Genomic DNA, 23234 nt, shown 5'->3' with positions numbered 1-23234 from the left:
TTTTTGTATAATCGTATCAAAAAAAATCTGAGCAACCATCAGTTTGCAACTGGATTGCCTTAGCTTTATAAACTGGCTATCCGGTTGAGGCAAAGTACAGCAGTCCCAGGGCAGGAAATTCCTGTCTCCAGAGACAAAAGGCAAGCTCCAGGAGAGATAAGACCACCCTCCCCCCACCTTCCCCCCAGAGCATCAAGACCCCTGGGAAGCTTCCTTGGTCTTTTGCAACAAAAAGCAAACCTCAGATAAGACTCCCAGGCTTAAGGGCTCATGGACAATTTCCTAACATTGACACAAGTTTTGCTTAATGCATGACTATGTGACTTCCTCTTAATTTACCCTTTTCTTAAATAGTCACTAACTACTCTCTGCTAGCCTTAAGTTAGCCATTAGCTTCTCTTTAGCCAATCACTGATGACTCTGCTAACACAATTTATTCCTTCCCTAGACCCCTAAACCCTTTGCTAACAGCTCATTCTTTCCCATACCCCTTTGAGTTATAGTTAAACATCTGCCACAGTTATTACAAAAGTGTGTAATTCAGTATACCAACAAGCCTCAGGAAGGAGATGGATTGTTTCCCTCTTCCATGAGAAACTTTATAATTTATGGTTAATGTCTCATTAACTTACCACCTTATGCATTATTGTAATTTACTTGCTACACAATATAAATAAAGACCTGCTGAGAAAATGAGCAGGAAGACTTGCACCCAACTCCAACTCCCATGTCTTCCTCACTCCCCTTCCTTTCCCCCTTTTTGGAATCTCCACAGCCAGCCAGCTAGCCAGCCAACCAACCGATCCCACATAAAGACCCTACCCTGATCCCCTACAGCTTGTTGAGTCCGGTCCCAACAAACAGGTATAGGATTGACTAAAATAGAATTTAATTAATATTTAGGGGAAACAGTTGATAAAAAATTAGGGACTGCTATGAGAAAACTGTTTTTGTTTTATAATAGTGAAACTAATTCTAGATAGTTTTTTTTTAAATCATAAAAGGATGTTAAATGTTATTGTACTTTTTCTGCATCCATTGAGATGATTGTTTATTCCCCTGTATTCTGTAAGTCAATGAAGCACACTAGTTTTTAAAATTCCTCTAGTGAATTTGTTGGGAGAACATCTCGAGATTCCTGGTAATTTAGAGTACATAAAATTAGATTATGTGCTTGTAACGCTATTTTTCACCCAATCATTATTTAAGCATGTCAAGTTTGATTACTTGATCATGAACAAGATAACAATCATATCCTCCCAGCCCTCTCTGATTCCTCCGTATCTGGTCCTTGATGAAAATCCTGCTGTTAATTCAGCCAACAATAGGCAGGAAATTTTTTTTCAATAAAAACAAAAAGGCATTACTAAGAATTTCTAGTTTAACAATCGGTTTGCATTTTGACAAGTATTCAGTTTTACCACTTCTGTTAACCATTATTTTCAACATTTATTTATTCGTGCATAGAAGAACTGGGTTGTAGGCCTGAGATGGTGGTGGGTGATGGGAGAGGATTCACCAGAAACACAGAATGGGGAGCCGAATAGGTGGATCCACTGAAATGTACTGCAATGGGCAAGACAGGAGAGGGCTTCTGCTCCATGTGGGTCAGTTCCCTGCTTAGGGATCAAACTTAGCCATGTGGTGGTAGCGTTGAGCCTTAGCCCCGTAGGTCATCAGGGAGGCCCCTGTTACTATTATTTTAAAAGTTCAGCTATGTGGATGGAATTTCATTTTCTCAAACACAAAACGAACATACCTCCTTCAGTTCAATGGAGTCTGTTCTCGCCAAACTGGTAACTATTACGAGATGGTAATCACATGAACAATATATACAGATGTAGACTCTGATAGCCATCCAAATATTCCAGGGATATGAGACTATTTATATGCAGGAGAAAAACTTCTAACACGGAAATATACTGTATAATAGTTTTATTTTTCTCATTTTACTATTTTTACATTTTATGCACAAATATCTTTTATCTGAGTAAAAATAGAAAATAACTGTCTTATGCAAAATTACAAAAAAAATAAAAACCACAAAGAAATACATAATTGTTATTATGACATTATAGGTGTCTTTATTTAAAGAGTAAAAATGTATGCAAAAAACCCTCCTCCCTTTTACAAAAGATTGAGAGTATTTTTTTTTTTTCTGGCAGCAAGTGAAATATCACCAAAATATCAATATTTTTACACCCTCTAGATCTGAAGACGTTTAGTTGCAGGTTGTTTTGCAATTACGAATTTTAAACCCTTTTTGTGCTACTTCAAAGGTACACTAAAAGTTCTTCTTAAATAGCAGTAGCATATGGTGATGATGTGGAAACCAGCAGACCCACCAGCAGCGTGTGGAGGTACTTCAGGAAGCAGAACCACACTTAGGTCTCACCATTAATCAGGGGAGAAAACAAAACAATTTTTCCTAATTGTTTAACATGGATTGCAAAAACAATGTGATGATTTAGCTTCTGTGAAGGCAAACCACACACAATTCTGCCTCACTTGTCTTACCCGAGGCTAACACAAATTTCCCAAATCAGGCTAGCAAGATAAGTATTGAAGTTAGCTCAGAAGAACCTCCAATAGAACATGTTTTAAAACAAAAGTGGAAAATTTAATTATTCTTGTACTTTTAAGGTACAAAAATAATTATAATCTGTCTTCCTCTGAAGGCAGATCATAAATTCTCTAGCAAATTCATTCATAAAAACACAGCAAAGAATGAACTGCATGAATTCTATTTTCTTTATGACACAATGTATCCTTCAATAAGACTACCTGAATTTCTGATAGTTGTAATGACTTTGAGAGAAAGTAATGGGAGTTCTTGCATCAACTGGGGAAATTAGTCTCATTACTTTATCTATGTTACGGTGAATAAGATAAGAGAATAAAAAGAAACAGCACCAGATCATATATGAGAACTGTCTGTTTAAATTATAATGAGGAATAAAAGAAAATAAAGGATAGAAAATGTATCCCCCCCCCCATGGAATCAAAGGAATGCTTAAAGGAGAAAAATAATGGTTTAATTTTAGGAATCTAAAAATTATGGGTGTTTTCTGCCTAAAATAGACATATATACGTACATATATATGTATATGTGAAACATTCTGGCTAACATTTGAATATAACGTCTCCCCCAAAGCATTTTAAATCTAAAAGTAAAGATTTTTAAGCTCTTGATATTATACCAGAAGAGTATACTTTATTTTTTAAAAATTATAAGCAGCTTATCAACCTTCCCAGGCCATAAGATGATGTAAAACTTTTAACTTATCTGAAACTAGAGCTCCTATATATTATTTTATATAACTATTCTACTTAGATGTTCCTGCAATTACAACACCAAATTATACTAATAATGTGCCAATGTAGTCTGTATTTATAAAAAGGTAAAAATGGAAGTTACAAACTTCATTTTTTTTTAGATTATCTACTGCAGGGTCTTAAAGGACTTAATACAATGTTATAAATGGAACAGACTTTACATATAGTCATCCGATACCACAGCACTTAAAATTATGATTTGAGGTTACCAGGAGAGACAGCACAAAGCTCCCCTCCCCTCTGTCCCTAAGTTCCTGCTTCCTCTGGTTCCCTCCAAGCCACTCTTCAGTACTGGCAGCAGCAACTGCTGCCACCACCCTGCTGTATGTGGATTAACATGGCCCTTTCCTCCCTGTTAGTCAGAAGCATTCACTGAGCTCTGATAAAGCTATTTTGAGGAATGAAGTTAGAGGTAATGAGGGAGAGGGTGCATAAAGTATTATTTGAGAATTAATCATCTGCTATAACAGGATTAAAACTCGCCAGTATCTCATGATTTGCACATAACACCTTAAAACAGACCACAAAAAGAAAATAAAAAGCAAAGGAAGCCAGCAAGTGAGCAAGAAAGACATTTCTAGCCATTTCTGTTTAGTGTTAGCTGTGGTAAGTAGTTTCAAATACAGAGGAATTAATCAACTTCTTATGGAATTTTAGAAATAGCCTTACATCTTTTGAAGTATCTTTCCTTTTGAACATCACCATTTTCCTATGTATGTGTGTACATGTTCGTATATGTCTACACATACACACACACGAGGTGATTTTGACATGTATGCAGATAATTGTAAGTTCACATATAATATTCAAAAGGGAAAAATTAAGTGGAATTTTCCTTAAAGAGAAGGCTACCTAAACTGGAGGTCAAATTTTCCTTTTAAAACTACTTGCAAGTAACTTACTAATGTCTTTGAAAGGTAAGATACTGCTGATGATTTAAAGTCTTCACATCAAAAAAATTAGCTGCTTTTGCATGATAAACCAGCACTATAATTTTTTTTTTTTTTTTTTTAAAGAAGCCATATCAAACCAAACTAAACTTTTATTTTCTGGCTGAGGTATACCTTTTTTGTTTTTTAAATCTCTGACAGGAAAAACAGAGATCGTTTAAGAATTTTTGTAATAGTTGGTTTATTAGAATTAAATGCCTCTTGAAATAATTTAAATTCTTGGCCTGACATTATGAATAAACTATACAGAAAATCCTTAAAATTAGCTTAAGTTAAGCCAAATTTAAACCTGGATCTCCTTCTTCAGCACTGTTCTTCTGCGAGTCAACTTACTATCCTCTGCTTGCAAATATATAAATTAATAACTTGATAACTCTTAGTTTAGTAATTTATTAATATTATACTTTTTGAATATTTTAACTCTGCTTGATTAGATGAAACAGGCACACATGCTTTAGCTGTGAAAAACTGCATTTTCTGCTTCTATGTAAAGTAACATCTAAAGCAGCAGAGAGGAAAAATATATTTTCAAAAATAGTTAAGCCAGACTGTTTCCTGGAGATACTTAATTTTTTATCCTCAGATGCTACTGGCTATTTTTGGTAGGGCTAGACATTAATACTGACCAGTTTAGCTTTCCTGACTGTTAACAAACTATCCCACAATGACTCTGCCCTTCACGCTGAAGACATTGTGGTGATCCTTTAACATACACATATTCTAAAATATATGCTCAAAGTAAAAAGATCCAAATTCACAAGAGTATGAAATATTTATAAAAAAAATCATGCATCAGATTGTACAGTCTAGAAATAAAAGAAAATCCAAATTCAGTAATAAAGTGTGAGCAACACTTGCTCTAATATTTAAGAAAGACCTTGGACTCCCAGAAGGTCCTGGGCTCAGTTATCCTTTTCTGTTTGCAGAGACGCAGTGGCCAGGGCTACTGCTGTGACTGGCTGGGCGATTCCATGAAGCTGCATCTTTGCCAATTTCTTTTGTTCACATTCTGTAACCAAACGGTTCAACTCTGCTGCACTATATCCAATAAGAGTCTTCAAGTCACAGACAAATTTGTACACAAACCTCTTGCCTTGAACTTTACAAATCATGTCCCCATCATAATAATACCTTTTAAAAGAGAAAAACACATTAGAACTATACAAAAAAGCCACCTGAACTTCTTGCGTATTTCAGACTACTGCAACAAGGACCTCAGAGAGTAATGCATGGACCACAACAGTTCTTCATGGTGAAGTTATATAGAAATTTTAAATATTACTGTACAAGACAAAAATTCTTAAATTTTTTTACTAGAATTTCGATGCTCAATAGACCAAAACTTTATGTAAATTTTCAATGCCTCTTTTCAACAGCTATGATGAGTCACTGATTTTAAAGTAAACATTAAACAGAGAAAAAACCTGTGGAGCAGTAAGGGAACCTAAGAGCAAGATCTTAGAGGCAGAATGCCCAGACTCAGAATCCAGAACCTCCACTTAACTACCTTTGCCATCCTAAGTAAGTTCACTAAGCTTTTACTCCTCTCACCTGTAAAATGAGGTTAAAAACAGTCCTCTTCCTCATAGAACTGAAGACTAAAAGAATGATCTGAAAATTACTAGACACAGAATGACTGGAGAGCCTGCTACAACATATGTGTTCTGTTAACCCATGTAACTTGAAGAAATTTCATATGCATTATCTTGTTTTATATAAAATCTTATATTATGTAGCCATATCTTCACCTTTACCATTTTTATATGCAAAGTCTTTCCTTTTAGAGTAAATTCTCCAAACCTAATACAGGAGCCTCAAAAGTGTAGATAAAAAAGCTAGAAGGACACAGAAAAACAGGAAACTTGGTATCATGAAGTCACAATGTTGCTAAACCTACACAGGTGTGTTTGGGTAACTTCACTGCTGCTGTTTTTCCCAGATGGGTTTGGATTTACTACAGAGCCCTGTACTCATATGAACATTCTAATAGGAAAAAAGGCAAATCCAGACCTTCCTGGGCTTGCATTGTTTTAAAATTGTACCACACATTTGCATTTGACAAAGAACAGTAGCAAAAGAAATGACTATTTGCAAAAGTATCATTGGTATAAACTATTAAATTTAGCATGATTTTAATGTCTAAGAGTCACTCAGTTTAATTGAATCTATTAAGAAAGACTGAATATATGCAGCAAATTATGTCATCTTTCCTTAATTTCCGAATAGCAAAAGTATTTAATAGGTGTGTTCATTTCCTAGTAAGTAATTCACAATATAACAAATTGGACAGTCTTGTGGTTTCCTTTTGTACCAACTACATTAATACAGAATTGCCATTTGAGCCCACAGACCACAGTTGTTTGAAAACAGTTTGAAATACTTACCAGCATCAATTTCTTTAGACAATTTCTACAGAATATGAAGGAAGTAACAAGCAGAGGTAGAGAAAAAGGAACACATGAAGAAAAGTTTCATATTTCTACAGAGAATATGGGATTGATAGAATCTTAGGGAGAGGTGATAAACAACATGCAAGTTGCAATTTCACTATTTTCTTTAGCAGACGCACAACCAACCAAACATAATGTTCACAGTATTCATTCTCTCTATGAAATGAAGCAGAAAAGTACAAAACAGCTGCATTTTCAGGGATATGATTTTTTCCCCCTTTTTGAGGGGAAATGTGTTTTTTAAAAAACCTTTTAAATTGTGAAACATTGCACAAACAGAAAGGACACAAAAGTAAACAGCTCAGTGATGAAAAGACATGTGAACTGTACCTCGGTTGAGGAACAGAACACTGCCAACGCTCCAGAGTCCCCCTGCAGCCCTCCACTCAGCATCCCGCCCTCATTCCAACATTAAACAATCCTGTTCATGGCAGCAATTTCACTGCCTTTATTTGTATATTGTCACCCAACATGCATCCCTTGTTTTCCTGATTCTGGGTCTGGATTCTTTCACTGAACATTATTTATATGATATGCATCTATATCTATGCTTGTAATTTCATTTTTATGGCAAATAGCCTCTTGTTTACTACAATTTATTTATGTACTCTTTTATTCATATGTTTGGCTGATTTCTCTTTTGGGGGTGTTATAAATAATGCTGCTATGAATTTGTGTGGACATATGCAAACATCTTTGGTAAATACTTAGAGGAAAAACAGCTGGGTTACAAGTTACAATTTATATTCCTATAGTTATAGAAGCATCTTGCTACTCCATAGCCTAACCAACACCTGTTATCTTCAGTCAGTTTAATTTTGGCAATACTAGGGTGTGTGTTGGGTCATTTGTCATGGTTTTACATTGCATTTCCCTGAATAATACTCCCTGGCATACTGTTCACTGGTCATTTGACTAATCAGTAGCTTAAAGTGTCTCTTGTTTCTTTGCCCATTTCTCTAGTCCCCCTACTGTGAATTTCTTTAGCTATTCAAGATGTGAGTGTACGAGTTTGGTGTATGTGGCTTGCCTTCTTCTCTTGATGAAAACTTGTGATGACCGGAATATTTTCATTTAAATGTAGCCCAATTTACCAATCTTTCCATAACAGTCAGTGCTTGTGGTTCTGTTTAATCTTTCCTTACCTAATCATGGAGATAGTTTTAGACTCTTATTTTTCACATTTTGAGCTACTAGCTACATGGGACTGACTTTTGGTGTGGGATAAGGAAGGGGCACAGTCACTGTCCTAGCAGCCCTCACTGAAAAGCAGTTCTCTCCCCCATGTGTCTTCTCACCACTGCCGTCTTGGCTTCAAATACACCTGTATTTTCAGTTCTATCTGGGCTATCTAGTCTAGTCTATGTCTACTTGTCTACCCTAAGTAAACTGATTTATCGTGAGTCTCAAATCCTGTACAGCAAGTCTTTACACTGTGTTGCCTTCTTCAGGTATCTTGGTTATCACTATACATTATGTTCCCATATAAATTCTACAGTTTATCTCATCAATTTCTATGAAAAAAAAAAATTGTTCAGAAATTTCCCACAGTGAAATTTATCCACCTGGTGAGAACAGACATCTTAGTTATTAATTTAACTATCAAAAATGAATGTTTTCATTTTGATTACATGGAAGTTTCCTTATTTGGGAAAGTGTTTGAAACTGATTAATAAACACGTCAAAAAGAAAGCATTTTGATGATTACTTATGAATGCAAGGGAAACGCAGTGGGCATTCTGAAAGAAAACCAGTCCTGGCAAACTCCAAAGCAGTTACTTCCCTGGCCGTCATCCTGTACCAGTGAGTACTGATCTAACCATAATGTCTGTGTATTTATATAACTGCATTGGGGTGAGAGGACAGAAAATGTGTGTGTGGACAGTGACAAGAGGTAAATCATAATCTGACAATTCACAGACAATGTCCACGTAAAACATGAACAAGCATGAGTAGCATATTTCTCACAAATAGTGGCAAACTGCAGAACCATACTACATCTACTGTCAAAAAACCACATAGCTCCTTGACTACTCCTATATCCCATTAATTCTCAGATATTTAAATGCAAATAATGAATTTCCATCACTGTAGTAAGCATAATTTCTAACAGTGATCATGACAAAATTTCATACTACATATGGGAAATCACAAATAATTTTATTCTATTTTCACTTAATCAGTATCCAAATTGGATATTCAGATTCAAGCAGAGTGCAGAGGGAAAAAACAGAAATTGGTCAATTTTTCCATCTAATGACAAAAAATAGACAAGATCTGTATGTTTGCTAGAATTTATGCTCAATTCTCCTATGCAAGTGAGGATATCTTTAACCTATTATTAAAAAGTATCCTCAAAGATTGACCATGTTGGTTTTTAACAGTTGTGAATGTTTTAAAATCAGGTAAGAAAACTATATGCCTCAAAATTACCAAAGATCTTTTTAAAAAATCATTTTTTAACAAGTGTGAAATTTTTAGCTTTTTAAAAAACATAAGACATCTCATGAAAAGCCATGTATTTACATCATTATATAACAATACTTATACTACAGTAAGAAGTCATTTTTTACACTGGCATTTAAAAAAATAACCTCCTTACCTTAATGCACGACTGAGTTTCTCATAGTTCATTGTAGGTTTATTTTTACGTTGTCCCCATTTTTGTGCAACCAGTTCTGGCTGGTTTAACTTAAACTCGCCTTCATCACCAACCCAAGAAATACAGTCTCGAGCATCCTTGTCAGTAAGCAGCTCTAACAAAAATTGCCACAGTTGGATTTGGCCATTGTTTCCTGCATTGACAAGAAAGACAAGCATGACTACATTGTTATGAATTAAGAGAGGGGGGAGAAAAAACGAACAAGGATCTCTCCTCTCTCATATTCTGGACATGCTAGAGATATACTATTTTTTTTACAAATGTCCAAGCATTCCTAGAGAAACAGTCTGAAGTTGCATTTTCGTACAGTGAAATTAAACAAAATATCATTTGAAAAATCTTACAAATACTAGATGTTTCTTTATACCTGTTCTGTTCCCAGGTGAGCTTCTATCTTCTCCTGAAATCCTTGGCGCTCTTTGCACTTTAGCTGCCTTCGCACTACTGTTTATAAGTTTCATGGTAGTTGGTGTAGCAGACTGTACTGACGCTGGAATAATTTGCACAGCTGTAAAGAGAGGGACAGGTTTTGTCCTTCCAATATCACCAGTGCAAAAAAGTTACTGACATAAAATGCAAGTAGTTTAACTAATGTCCCTCTAATTACTTCAACATAAGATCTCACTTGTGCCTTAATCCACAAGTCTTAAACAAAATCACAAAAAAGGTCAGAGGATAAGTACAATATATTGCAATATAGTTTGTGATTCTTAAGTGGGTAAAAATTGGTCTCCTTACTTTGAATTAACTTAGCAGCACAAATACCAAAGAAATAATGAGAAGTTCCGCTACTGATGAAAGTACAACCTCATATCACCAAGTTGAGAAAAACTGGTATTTCCTAGTATAGGTAAAAGAGTTAAAACCCTATGACACTCACACAGAGAATCTCACACATTCTTTACTCATTCAATGATATTCACAAAGGTTTAAAAAATAACACACAGCAGTGAAATAAAACAATGGCACTGCAAGTATGAATATGAATCTCATGTTAACTGTAAACAAAGGCTAAGGAAGGATATGCAGTGTATTATTCTACCAAATAGTGTAAATATGTGCAAAACTATGCTGTAAAGTGTTGGTAAAAATATCAAATATGCTAGAATGATAAACATTAATCGGTATTTAAAATGGGATCTACAACAGGTAAACTTGATACATAAAATTTTCTTTCTTACAGTATACACAGATACTAGTTAACCTTTACTTGTATATCTAAAGACTCAATTAAAACTTGGCTTTCCTTTCTATTACCTGGCAGTACAGAAAAGATTTCCTAGCTAAATGGGCCAGATTATGAGTATGAATACTCACGCTGATCAATTGTAACGATCTCATTCATCTGTTGTTCTTGGCTTGCCAATACATCTGAAGAACACACATAAAAATCTGTTAATATTTAAAACCCAAACTGCAAACCCCAATCCAACAAGTCAGTAAGTCCAGTAACTATAATCGTTTAAAAAGGAATTCTACAGAAAAAAAATAAATAGGAACTCCACAATTAAAACCAAAACCAAACAGCTGAACATTAAACAACTGAAACATATTGTCATGATAACATACATAACTTACTTTATAAGGAAAAAAACGTATCAAGGAAAAGCTCCCATTTTTTACATGTTCAATAAAGTTACTGAGAGGACCATGGTTTTCTAAATATAAGTACTTATATTTAGTATATATAAAACCATGTAAAACGGAAATCTCGATCAGATCAAAATAAGCATACTACTGTAAAGGCTCCCTCTCAAGAGTATTTAAAAGAGCTTTAAATCTGTTCAATATTCATCTGAATAAAACTGCTTTAATTTATAAATATGTTCCTTAGTAATAGCCATCCTAAATGTCACAAACTAACAAAATAACTTAGAGGGTCCTCATAGAGCCCTTTAAAGAACTACTCATTACTCATCTGTTGCTATTCCTCCTCGACCTATTCTGCACCTCTCAAATAGGAGTTACTCTTCCCAGTATTGATATTTAGTGCCCACTGGTCTGAATGCTTCTCTCCTGAGTTGCAACCCTCCCCCCAGCAATCAAACCAGTCTTGGGGCCTGGGTGCTCAACGCGGTTCTTCTTAATGTGCCTGACCAGCATCCAGTGTCAGGCATGTGGAATGGAAAAGGACTGGGAACTTAAAAATAGCTCCAAATCCTACCTGTCAGATAGGTTTCTCTTGGAGCCTGAGTTGGGAAAGGAGGCGTTTAAACACATGGGATAAGCTTTGGATAGACCTGGGTTCTGATCTTAGCATTCACTCACTGGTGTGACTTTGGTAAGTTATTCTGAACATTAGTTTCTTCATATTTAAATGAGGTATTGTCACCTACCATCACAAGTAGTTGTTGTGACGATAAAAGGAAAATGCTTTGAAGAAGCCCAGTGTCTGAAAATAGTTAACTTTTCATTAAATACCAGAACCTAGTTTTGAAAATTCTCCCCCAAGACACTCTCAAAACCCATGCCTTAACGCTATGGTAGATTTGTCCAAAAAATTCTAAGTGCTTTGAAGAGGCAAAGAGATAAACTGAAATGTTTCCATTTATGACTGTAAATGAAAGCAAATGCCCTATCCAAAAAAGAGGCAAGAGTTTTCCCACCACACAGCACAGCACAGGCCTGACCAAACACTGAAAGATCAGTTTCTAAGCTCTTCTTTCCTGAATGAAGTTTGGTCTCTTTCCTGGGAAGTCAAGACAGGAGGCAACACAGACACGGAGATTTCGAAGGCTGGTTTAAGACCACACAGGCAGCTGTGCTACTCTTCTGGAGCTTTCAACTCCCGGCCATGCAAAAGGAAGCAAAATCCTAAGAGCAAAGCTCTGAGGGATACTGGAGCCATTTTATGAAGAAACTCTAGTTACTACATGTATGAGGCGACTCTTTTCCCTAAAAATGTCCTTAGCGAATGGAGAACTTTGTCAGTTTTGACTTTGAAAGTCAGATATTCACACCAAGAAGCACAGCAGAGCTGGAAGTACTGGAACATTTCCTAATAACCTTTCCCATGTGCAGAATTTGGATGAAATTTCCACACAAGGGGATTATAGGAGAACTCTAGTGGATAATCTAACTCAAATATCTGAAGTTCACCTGTTTAGCCGTGCTCTGTGAAGATCACTGAGGAGGAAGGGACTACAGACGCTACTGAGTGCCTTTCAAATGAACTGGAGATGTCACTATACAGGAGGGGCCAGAGAATAGACTATGTTTCAAAGAACCTGTTCTGACAAGAGAGGCTTATGAATTAAAGAAAGTCTGCTAGAAATAGCCTATACCTCATTCATTCCCAAGTTCTGAACTAAACCTTCAATTTCCAAACCAGATGGGATTCCCTTGCAAAAGCAGAGCAAAAGAACCAGGGCTGGGTAGGCAGGGAATTCCTGGAGCTATTTCTCTAGGCTGTGGGGCTGTTTCTTTTGAGAATAAAACAATTTCAGAGCAGAGCTTTTCTGAAGAAGGTCCAATCTACCAATGGGCATGGAAAGACACACAAGACTCATCTGCCCTCAGCACCAGGAAAAGTCTCTGGATGAGCTTTAAAGTGTAAGAAAGCACTAAGAAAGCCAGAAAGATAACTATAACACAAGTATTGACCTGTGAGACAGTCATAACCATGAACTGGGGAAAACAAACTGCACTGTCCTTGTTCTATTCTATTAAGAAAATGTTTCAGTAAAATTGACTCACATGTTAAAAACCTGAAACAATTCAGAATTTACCTTATTCATCTGAAAAGCTCTACAGAGAAGAAACCTGTGAAGCCAAGGACAAACCTTTACCCAGAACATTTAACTCATTTTATCTATGACCTGAAACTGGAAACAAATCCTGTGAAAGTAATGAGAGTAATGACTTTAGTGTCCTCCAGTGTCATAGATAACTTCACCCCTCCCTGAAATTTAAGATAATTAATACAGGAAAGAAACTAGATATAAGTCATGAAGGAACGCTCTCTCCAACACACATTTCTTATCCAACAGCAGAGAATGTTCCCTGGAAGAAAATCCTAAGTATTTATAAATGTCTGGAAAATCTCTCCATCAAGCTGTCCCTTCACTGAGCACACAGATGAAGTACTATCAGTTACATTCTCATCCATAACCATTACAAAAACAGAGTTTGTCCTGTTCACATATTCTAAGAAATAGGTAGGTCTGGCTAGCTAGCTTTTTGGATCTAAAAATCAATGTTAGGAAATGAGTGACCATTAAAATACTTTTAGTTAGTGAAATACAAGGTGGATTAAAATTCATACATCATAATTTACATTAGAATTTTTAGACAGCCAGCCCTTTCTAACTTCTGCATCGTCAGTAGTAATAATAGCCTTGTAATAGCATGGAAAACTGGGAACCAGTGGCTTCCAATTCAAGATGGTGGGCTGCATACTTGTACTTCACCTTTCACTCTTAGGCATCATTCAATTACAGAAGGTCAACAAGTTTAACACTCTCACAATGAAAATGAGAGGGAAACCATCTGTGAAGTCTTAAATTTAAGATGAGGAATAAATGGATGAACTAAGTGATAAAACAGAAGTCAATGACTAGAATATATGAAGAGAGCTAAGTGTAGCTTCTCACTTAAGAACTCAGATTCTGGAATTTATTAATCAGGATTTAGATCCTGCTCTGTGACCCTGTGGGACTCTCTAAGTCTCAGCTTCCCAGCTAAAATTAAGGAAAGTACTGACTTGTGGTATTAGTACAAAGTAGTAAATGATATAATACATATAAGCTTCCAGCATAGCCTTTTAGAGTTAAGTAGTATTGCTGCTGTTACAAATGAGTAATCAAGATGAAAATAAACTTATAAAGAAATAAAATTAAGAGAGTAATATGCAAGTAGATAATAACTTCAATTTTATACATTTTCGAAGAAGCTCCAGATGACTCCAAAGGATTTCTCCTCGAGGCACTCGCTGGAAAAAATCTTCTTGGTTGAGACTACATAATTCTCTTCCTGAAATATTGAGGGTGGTGAGGTCTATATCAGTCATGCTGAATTCCTTCATTACCCAAACCACCCAGTGCAGGACCTGGTCTGTGGACCACTGTATAGGATCTTTAAAAAAAAAAAAAAATAATAAAAATTACCATTAGTCTAATTCCATCTTAGACATTAAGTAATTTACAGTTAACTTACAACCCACATAATCATACAGAGTCTGTAATATTCCTATGTTTTAATGTTTTTTCTGTCCTAAACATTTCCCCTCATGAGATGCCTCCCAACTTACTAATGTCAAGCACATTGCTCACACTAGCTTCCATGTGTCAAAAGTAAATCAACAGATGTTCTGAACCATCCCAAGGAACCGCTGCATGTTCTCCTTCCCAGTGGGCTCCTACCTTGCTATGATCCAATTAACCACCACTCTGTTTTACTTCTTTAGTCCACCCCTTCTACCATAGTCACACTATTTTATCAACAAATAAACCACCAACCCTTAATCCTTCAATATCATTTCTTTATTGTCTCAACACTCTTCCCACTTGCCCCACACCAAAGTTACCATTTAGTTTTCCCCATTTCTGTAAGATCTACTCATTTCTTGTAATTCAGCGATCTCTTCGATGCTATAGCTACTTTTATCTAAATGTGTCTCTGATAGCCACATTTAATAGCTATTAATTCAGTTGCCATTTTTTTTTACTTTCTCAGCACTGGGACTCTCAATTTCAGTGATAATATACACTGTTCCTACTTCTCTTCAACTATTCCATGTTCTCTTTCTTTTCTTCACCCCAAATGTTTACAAGGCCCAGGAACTAGTCTTTTATGCTGCATTCTTTTCCATTTTATCTCTAACAGAGACTACATAGACTTTTCTTTTCTTTTTTTTTTTTAAGATTTATTTATTCATACAGAACTGAGGTACAGGCCAGAGATGTGGAGGATGAGAGGGTTCACCAGAGACAGAGTGGGGAGCAGAACAGGCAGATGGACAAAGTACACTGCTGAGGGGAGCAGCGGGCAGGCCAGGAGAGGTCTGCCGCGCCATGTAGTCACCTCCAGGGCAGGCGGGGATTGAACTCACGCAGAAGTGGCTTTAGCTTCTCAGTGCTGTGCTTTAACCCGCTGTGCCACCAGGGAGGGCCCAGACTTTTCTGGTTTTAATGCAAATCAATTTGAGGACCAGGTAATATCACCAGTCCAAATCTTGGGTACCTGAAACTATTTCTTGGCTACCTCTAGTTGAATGTGTACTAATAATCCAAAATCAAGTACTCATAACACTTTTCCTTGAAAAATCCTTCCAATACCAGGAGCCCCTACTTTTCTCACTGTTTTAGAAGTTATGAGCTGTCTTTCACACCACAGATACCATGGTACTTGGCATATGCAGTTCATGCTATAGTCAATTCTTATTACTATTATTACTGCCCTAGAGAAGTCAGATCAACACCTGAATCTCCTCTCTAACTAAACAAATCCCCTTCATTAGTTGCTTGCTCTAGACCCTGTTTTCATTCTTTAATTTCCACAGAAATCACCCTGACTAGGGTAAAACTAGATACTGTCACCAAATTATACCTAACCTATGATAATAAGATCTTGTTTACCGTTCATTTAGTCTCTGCTTACTCTAACTTATACCATATACCACATTTATTTTCCATTGCCATTTCTATAATGAAAAGTCATTTTAGAATGCTAGAGAAAAAGTCCTTACCCACTAAATCTTACTAGTCACATTCATTCCTCCTACTCTCAGCTTTGCCTTCATTATTTTCTGGCTGGAATCTCTCTCTGTCTAATTGCTTGCCTATAGCAAGCCCTTTCCCAGTTTCCCCTAAGGCCATTATGATCTCTGAGATCTAATAGCAGGTTTCCTTAATACAAGCTACTGGCACTGTACAAATATGTACCTTTTATGACAATTTATCTCTTTCCTCTATCTTTCCCCCTTGCTATACTATAAATATTCCAAGGACAGTAATTTTAATTTTTTGGTATCCCTAGATCCATGACACCATTCATCTACCGTGTGCATTACAGTCCCCTACCTCACAAGATAAAGAAAAATCAATGTGCTTCCTAAAAATTCTCCATATAAAAGAAACTAGCGTATTTATCCTAATGTTCTCTATGTCAAATCTAATTCTTAGTATTCCACCTAACACGCAATTACATAGAACATATAATTATGTATTTCACTACCGTAGGGTATCCCAAGGCGTTCTTGCTCTTTCCTGTAACCTTCTAGGGCGGCAGCCCATCTTGTCACTTGTTCTGAGGTTTCATCTGAAATGGTTGTAATGTGTTTTGTGCCATCAAGAGTAATCACTTGAGCTTCCTCAACAAGATGTGCTTCTGCTTCAGCATGGTGGGCATCTGGATCAATAACTACTTCAACTGTTTCCGCAGGTTTAACAATTTCAAGGATGTTTAGCTTTGGCTCAATTCCTTAACAGTGAGTTAAAAAACAGTAGTAAACATAAATGAAAATAACTAAAAGATAAAATTTTACCTAGCTTTTATGTTCTCAAATGACAGAACAAACCCCATTTTAAATACTTTTATTAATATGTGTAAAGAATGAACACTAAATCTAAATAGAATAGTTCAACAGAACTTTGGTGCAAAAGTTAACAGTATTGTGTCACTATTAAGTTCCTGATTTAGATGACTATGCTGTGGTCATGTAAAAGAACTTCTTGTTAGAAAACATATGCTGACTATTTAGGGTTAAAACATCCTTTCCAATTTATTCTTTACTAATACAAAAAAATTGGGAGCAGAGGACGGAAAATAAAGCAAATAAAAGGAAGGTCAACATCTGGACCATATGAATGAAGAATATCTAGGAATATTTTCTACTCTTGCAAGTAAGTAGTAGACTTTTCTCTAAGTCTAACTTAAAAACTAGCCCTCTTCTTAACACACACCTAACTATAATCACTGGAAAGAATAGTACCAACGTGGAACAGAAAATAAAAGTTAGGCTAGGAAGTGCATAATTAGCTACCCAGCATCAAAATTTTACAAAGACCTTCTAAGCAAATTAAAATTACTGTCTGCTTTCTCCTTTTTAAAAAACTAAGTACATGTCTTAAAAATGAAGACAGTGAGTTTGTTAAATTCACACCAATAAATTCTTACTTTCAAGTGAAGGAAAACCCAATTCCTTAAGACACTCAGCATAGAATAAACTAACCCTTTGAGAAACTTCAGATACTTCTAACTCCCATGAAAACTAGTATTACAAACAAATGTACTGTTATTCATTTTTTTAAATATACACTTGACCTTTAAGTGGGTTTGGCTCCAACTATACTTGGATTTAGTTTCTAGCTTTGGGCACTGTTCATGGATTAAGCCAAGTGAAGAAGTCAAAGGTGAAAGCAGAGTCAGCGCTTCTAACACCTGCCTTGTTCAAAGGTCAACTGCACATGAGTAAAATAATCAGTTTAAAAAAACGTTTTCCTAAAATTTAATCCTTAACATTCCATTTGAATTCATCAAGTCTATTCTTCTTAAACAGACTTGCAATGGAGAGGTTAAGCAACATAGGCTGACAGACTAAAACGAGTCTAAAATGCTAGTTAGAAATCCCAACCAGCCACATTTTAAGAAACTAAAATTCAACCAACAAAAAAACTCTTTCCTAATTTTTTTTTTTTTTTTGGTATACGTACAGTATTAGTAAAATACTGTGATTTAGACACTGCCTGGGTCACTCAACATCCTTTGCAAATGCCCCTCTGTGTGTTAAACTAACACAGCTAGAATCCACATAGCTAGGGTTTTAGATGTGATTCAGGCTCTAAATTATTTGATATGAGCCTCTATTTCAAAATGCATTAGGAAGGGACAAAGGGCTCCCGGCATCCATTTTGCATCTAGTGTGGATCACTGCGCAGTGCAGTAGAAGCAGAAGCTGTAGCAGTCAGTGTCTCAGATTTGGCCTTGTCCAGGTCCCTGCAAAGTAGCAGCCTCCTTGTCAATCTAGTTTTGCAGTATGGCTGTGACATTCTGAAAAAGCCAACTAGATACTGTTCTTCTAGCCTTCTTGGTGATCTTATTACTTACTGTAATGTCTACCACTATATAATAAATATATGCCCTATTGTTTAAACTCAAAAGGATGTGTTCCACTACCTGCTTCACCTTGGCAGATACAATAATTAAACCAAAAGCATGGCTATCTGATTATAACATCACAGTAAATAATTCAGACATCTATATCACTAAAAACTTACAAAATTAAGTTCCCATATTAGAAAAACTTTTAAATAACTACACTAAAAGTAACTTACCTTGGTAAGAAATTACCTGTACACTAAGCTGTACAGTTCCATCTGTCTTTACTCCTTGATCAAATAAACTTCGCTCTGGATCCAGCTAAACATGGGTAAAATGAACATTATTTTAGCTCAATCATTTCGCTTAATATAAATGGATGTACAAACAAGACTTAATTGATTAGACAAATTATAAATATTGTGTCCTATCATTTAATTATTTGCCAAAATTGAAAATATTTTAACCTATATGGTAGTAGTTAAGGAAACCATAAACAACTGAATTTAACTAGTGGTTTTCTCTGCAGTCTAGTTTAAAATTTTAAATAATGCCAAAAGTCAAATGTTCATTCTATAAATGTTTTTAAAGTAGAAGAGAATGTAACTTATCTGTCATAAATATGTAAGGCTTCATTAGTGAGGAAAATGTACTAAAACATTTATATATAAAAAAAAATTTTTGTCCCATTTCTTTGGTAACCAATGTCAAACATTTAAGATCAGATTAAATCTAAATCTCTGATCACAAGTTAATAAAGTTAAAGGTGTAATAACTTTAAATAAAGTTATGACATGACTACCTGACCGCCTGGGTACTGAATACACTAGCTAGCTCACTAAGAGCTGGTATGAGGACAAAGCTTGAGCATGGTATTTGATTCTGGGTCACATTTCTCAAAGAAGTGCAACTCAGCTGTTGTTCCATTAGCTTTCAAGTCAGCATTTACCTGAAAAAGCATCACCAAAGCAGCAAGCACTCTGACTCTAAATACACATCTGCACTAACTGACAAGGAGGAAAGTAGTTGCTATCTACATACTATTTTGAGATAAAGGGCGACAGGGAGAAAAGCAAAATAGTTCAATATCTAAGGCTGGCTCTGAATTCTATGATCCTATTAACTGTGCCTATTTCCACTTATTGAACTTTTTTTTTTAAAGATTTATTTATTTGTGCATACAGAACTGGTTTCAGGCCAGAGGTTCAGGGGTGGTGATAGTATTCATCAGAGACAGAGTGGGGAGCAGAACAGGCAGATAAAGTACACTGCTGAGGGGAGCAGCAGGCAAGACAGGAGAGGTCTGCCATGCCATGTGGATCACCTCCCTGCTGGGAATTGAATTCATGCTGAAGTGCTTGGCTTTAGCTTTGTAGTACTATGCTAATTTAACCTGCTGTGTTACCAGGGAGGGCCCTGCAAGTCCTATTTTCATTCCAGCTTAGGTCAGGTATTATAAAAGAAGCAACAAATGCTAGAGTTGAAAGGTTAGTTAAGAAATTAAATCCAGACTCCCCTTTATCTTTGTATGAGAAAAAAAATAAGTAAAACCAGTGACAAGTTATTAAAAATCTGCACTGGATCAAGTAAAGGAAGTTTCGGAGTCACACATGTGAACACACCTCTCTCTAAGCGTACACTAGGCAAATTATTTAAGCTCTTTAAATCTCAGTGTCTACATTGACACGATGTGATTATAACATCCCAATTTAGAGGCTGATGTAAAGATTTTATGAGGTAATTTAGCAATTTTCTGAAATTATTTTTCATTAAATATAATACATCTCTCTCACTAATTTTCAGTAGTTGGCCTGAATTCCAATCTATGGAATTTATCTAATTTTGGACTATCTAAAATGTGGAACATTTTGAGCTACTGTGCAACCACGGTTGGATTTCTATAGGAACAATTCATTGGGTAGAACTACTAAGTATTTCACATGCAATGCTGATAGACATTTAATGCCAGAGTACCTTCCAAAATGATTGTGCTAATTCATCTTCTCACAGTTGAAAGAAAAAAAAATTTAAATCTTAAAATTATAGTATTACTGGTAATAATTTACATTCTCTAGCTCTAAATGAGCAATATTCAATATCCTCCCACCCCCAACATTTTCTAGGCTTAGTGAAAGGAAAAAATAAAGTATGGAGTGGCAACTAAAATGCACAGATTTCATGAAAACAATTTCAATATTTTGATATCAAAATCTTATTTAAAAATTACAGATGTACAATAATTTGAATTTTTAAAAAACAGAGTAGAAGTTCTAATTAATGGAATGAGCTATATTATAAGGTGCTGGGAAGAGGGCAAAGAATAACACAACTCCAGCAACCCAAAAGATACAATTATATACTAGTGTAAGTTAGTATTAAAAACTCTAGTATATGTTTCAGGAAAGTCCAGAAAAACTACTTGAGTAATCCTATCTGGTCTACTTATCTTTTACACTCGAAAATATTAATTTTCTTGAAAAAAATACCATAAAACATGACTATAAATATCCTGCAAATATAACATTGCTAAACTACGGTCACAAGTAAAATCCCATTGCAGTAGACTACAAGAAATACATGCATTGTTATCTAAATTCTTATCCAAATTTACTACTGGAACAGATAAAGAAGGAAGGAAATATGAAAATTATTTGGTCAGTTTGTTTAAAGATGAGGAAGCATAAGCGCAAAGAAGTTAAAAGCTAATTAGTGCTTTACACTATTGTGTTTAAGCTTTCAAATTTATTTAAACTTTCTGTTTTACATTTGTGGAAATGAAAAGAAATCAATGTTTGACTTAGCACTCAATCTTCAATATGTAACTTTAAATGAGAAAATTTTCCTGAATGAATTTATTTCAAACTGCTTAAATTTTATAAAACAGGTCAAATCTAGTTATAAAAGCTAAAGCTATGAAATAAAATAATAAACAAAAAAATGTATCTACGGCAGACTTAAATGCTCACAGATAAACCCTCCCCCCAAAATTACCTGGATATCTTGCAAGCAAATTTCATGAGCATCCAAAGAACACTGTAGTCTTGGTTCTAATAGTTTCTTCAAGTTGCCTATTGGCTCATTGATGTCTATGGCTTGGCTTACACATTCAGCTGGGGTGTAAGTTTGTTCTACAATGCTAAATTAAAGGACATAATGGTTAACAAGTTTTTATACTGTATGTTGAAGAAATAATATACTCAAAACAGAATTTCAACATTAAGAATTTCTGATCTTTGAAATTAATTTCTATACAGACATTATTTACAGCAGAAGGCTAATCACCAAATACTTTTGACAAACTGAATGTTGACTTGCACAGAAGTTACCTTAAAATTTAAAGTACTGCTTTCAAATTTAGAGTAAATGCAAAACATCTCATTATGTATACACCTAAGTATGTGTGTATACACATATAAATGTGGCATATACAATATTTAAGATGATAGGTTCACATTATATTTTCAAGTTATTGTGAAGAATTTTAGGCCTGGCAACGAGAATAGTTACACAAATTTAACAAATGTGATTTTGTTTTACGATTTATTTACTTATGCATACAAGAGCTGGGATGCAGGCCAGAGGTGCAGAAGATTCACCAGAGACAGACTCAGGACCACAACAGGTGGAACTCCTGAAATACACTGCGAAGGTGAGCAGCGGGTAAGACAGGAGAGGTCTTCTGTGCCCTATGGATCACCTCCCTGGCTGAGGAATCCAACTTGTACTGCAGTGGATGTAGATAGCTTCATTTTTTAAAAAAATACTTTATTTATACATACGGAACTGGGGTACAGGCCAAAGGTGCAGGTGTGGTGAGAGGGTTCACCAGAGACAGAGTGGGGAGCAGAACAGGCAGATCAACAAAGTACACTGCTGAGGGAAGCAGCAGGAGGATCAGGAGAGGTTTGCTGCGCCATGTGGGTCACCTCTTGGACTGGGATTGAACTCATGCTTAAGTGGTTTTAGCTTCTTAGTGCTGTGCTTTAACCCCCTTGCACCACCAGGGAGGGCCAGATAGCTTCATTTTTAAGTGCTACGACTTACCCTCAACTCCGGTATTTCATATTTTAACTCTACCATACAAAAACAATTTTGGGTAAAACATTATATTTTATAATTTCTTATATGGGACCAAAAAGAGGTTGCTGAAATGGTGAATCTGGAATTCAATTAAGTTTCACAATGTTAAATTTAAATGCAACTTAAATTCCATTTGCAGCTGTCAGAAACAGTATGTATTAAAAACTTGTATATCAAATTTCTGTAAAAATGAAACTTGACAATGAAACTTAATGAGTGGGTACAGCCTAAATTTCTTCAAAAAAACTAAAAATTATACAGTAGACCACTGGTGAAAAAAAGTTATTTCAAAATAATAGTGAATTGTTAACATTTAAGGTAAAATTATTGGATGTTTTGGCTACATGTTTTTACCAAATTCTTCAGCTACAGCACAGGTTATATTCTTTTCTGGGAACAATTCTTTATATATATAGATGCTACTATAAGATCTTTATATAGATGTTACTATGAGATTTTTAAAGCGCTATTTTACATAAGCTCAACACTTAAACAATTTTTAAAATATTATGTTGCCACCATTTAAATGTTGGGAGGTTTTATACAAAAATATGATTTAGCAATATCCCTTGAAAATATGTGCATGGGACCTCCCTCGTGATGCATAGGGTCAAGTCTCGGCACTATCAAGATATCACCAGTCACTGCCATATAAGTTAGATTCTCAGCCATGGAGTTAACCCACATAAAGCAGCAGACCTCACCTGTCTCACCCGCTGC

At 35.6% G+C, this 23234-nt stretch overlaps 1 protein-coding gene across 3 annotated transcripts in view; it reads right to left on the bottom strand.

The window, feature by feature from the left end:
- Nucleotides 1-2005: 2005 nt before the first annotated feature.
- GABPA (GA binding protein transcription factor, alpha subunit 60kDa) overlaps nucleotides 2006-23234 on the bottom strand; it is a 29914-nt gene continuing 8685 nt past the window's right edge. For all 3 annotated transcript variants that reach the window (XM_004675310.2, XM_004675309.2, XM_012732756.1), the window contains 8 exons: nucleotides 21426-21570; nucleotides 18671-18755; nucleotides 16572-16817; nucleotides 14277-14471; nucleotides 10716-10769; nucleotides 9766-9906; nucleotides 9339-9531; nucleotides 2006-5417 (listed from right to left, as the gene is read on the bottom strand). In XM_004675310.2, coding sequence (XP_004675367.1) covers nucleotides 5189-5417; nucleotides 9339-9531; nucleotides 9766-9906; nucleotides 10716-10769; nucleotides 14277-14471; nucleotides 16572-16817; nucleotides 18671-18755; nucleotides 21426-21570 — 1288 coding nt within the window. In that variant the 3' untranslated portion in view covers nucleotides 2006-5188. The remainder of the gene's footprint in view (nucleotides 5418-9338; nucleotides 9532-9765; nucleotides 9907-10715; nucleotides 10770-14276; nucleotides 14472-16571; nucleotides 16818-18670; nucleotides 18756-21425; nucleotides 21571-23234) is intronic.

The sequence above is a fragment of the Condylura cristata genome, unplaced genomic scaffold, assembly GCF_000260355.1.
Source record: "Condylura cristata isolate star-nosed mole 26May11 unplaced genomic scaffold, ConCri1.0 scaffold00003, whole genome shotgun sequence".
Taxonomy (NCBI): Eukaryota; Metazoa; Chordata; class Mammalia; order Eulipotyphla; family Talpidae; genus Condylura; species Condylura cristata.
The sequence above is the reverse complement of the archived record's forward strand: the minus strand, read 5'-3'. Positions and strand labels throughout refer to the sequence as shown.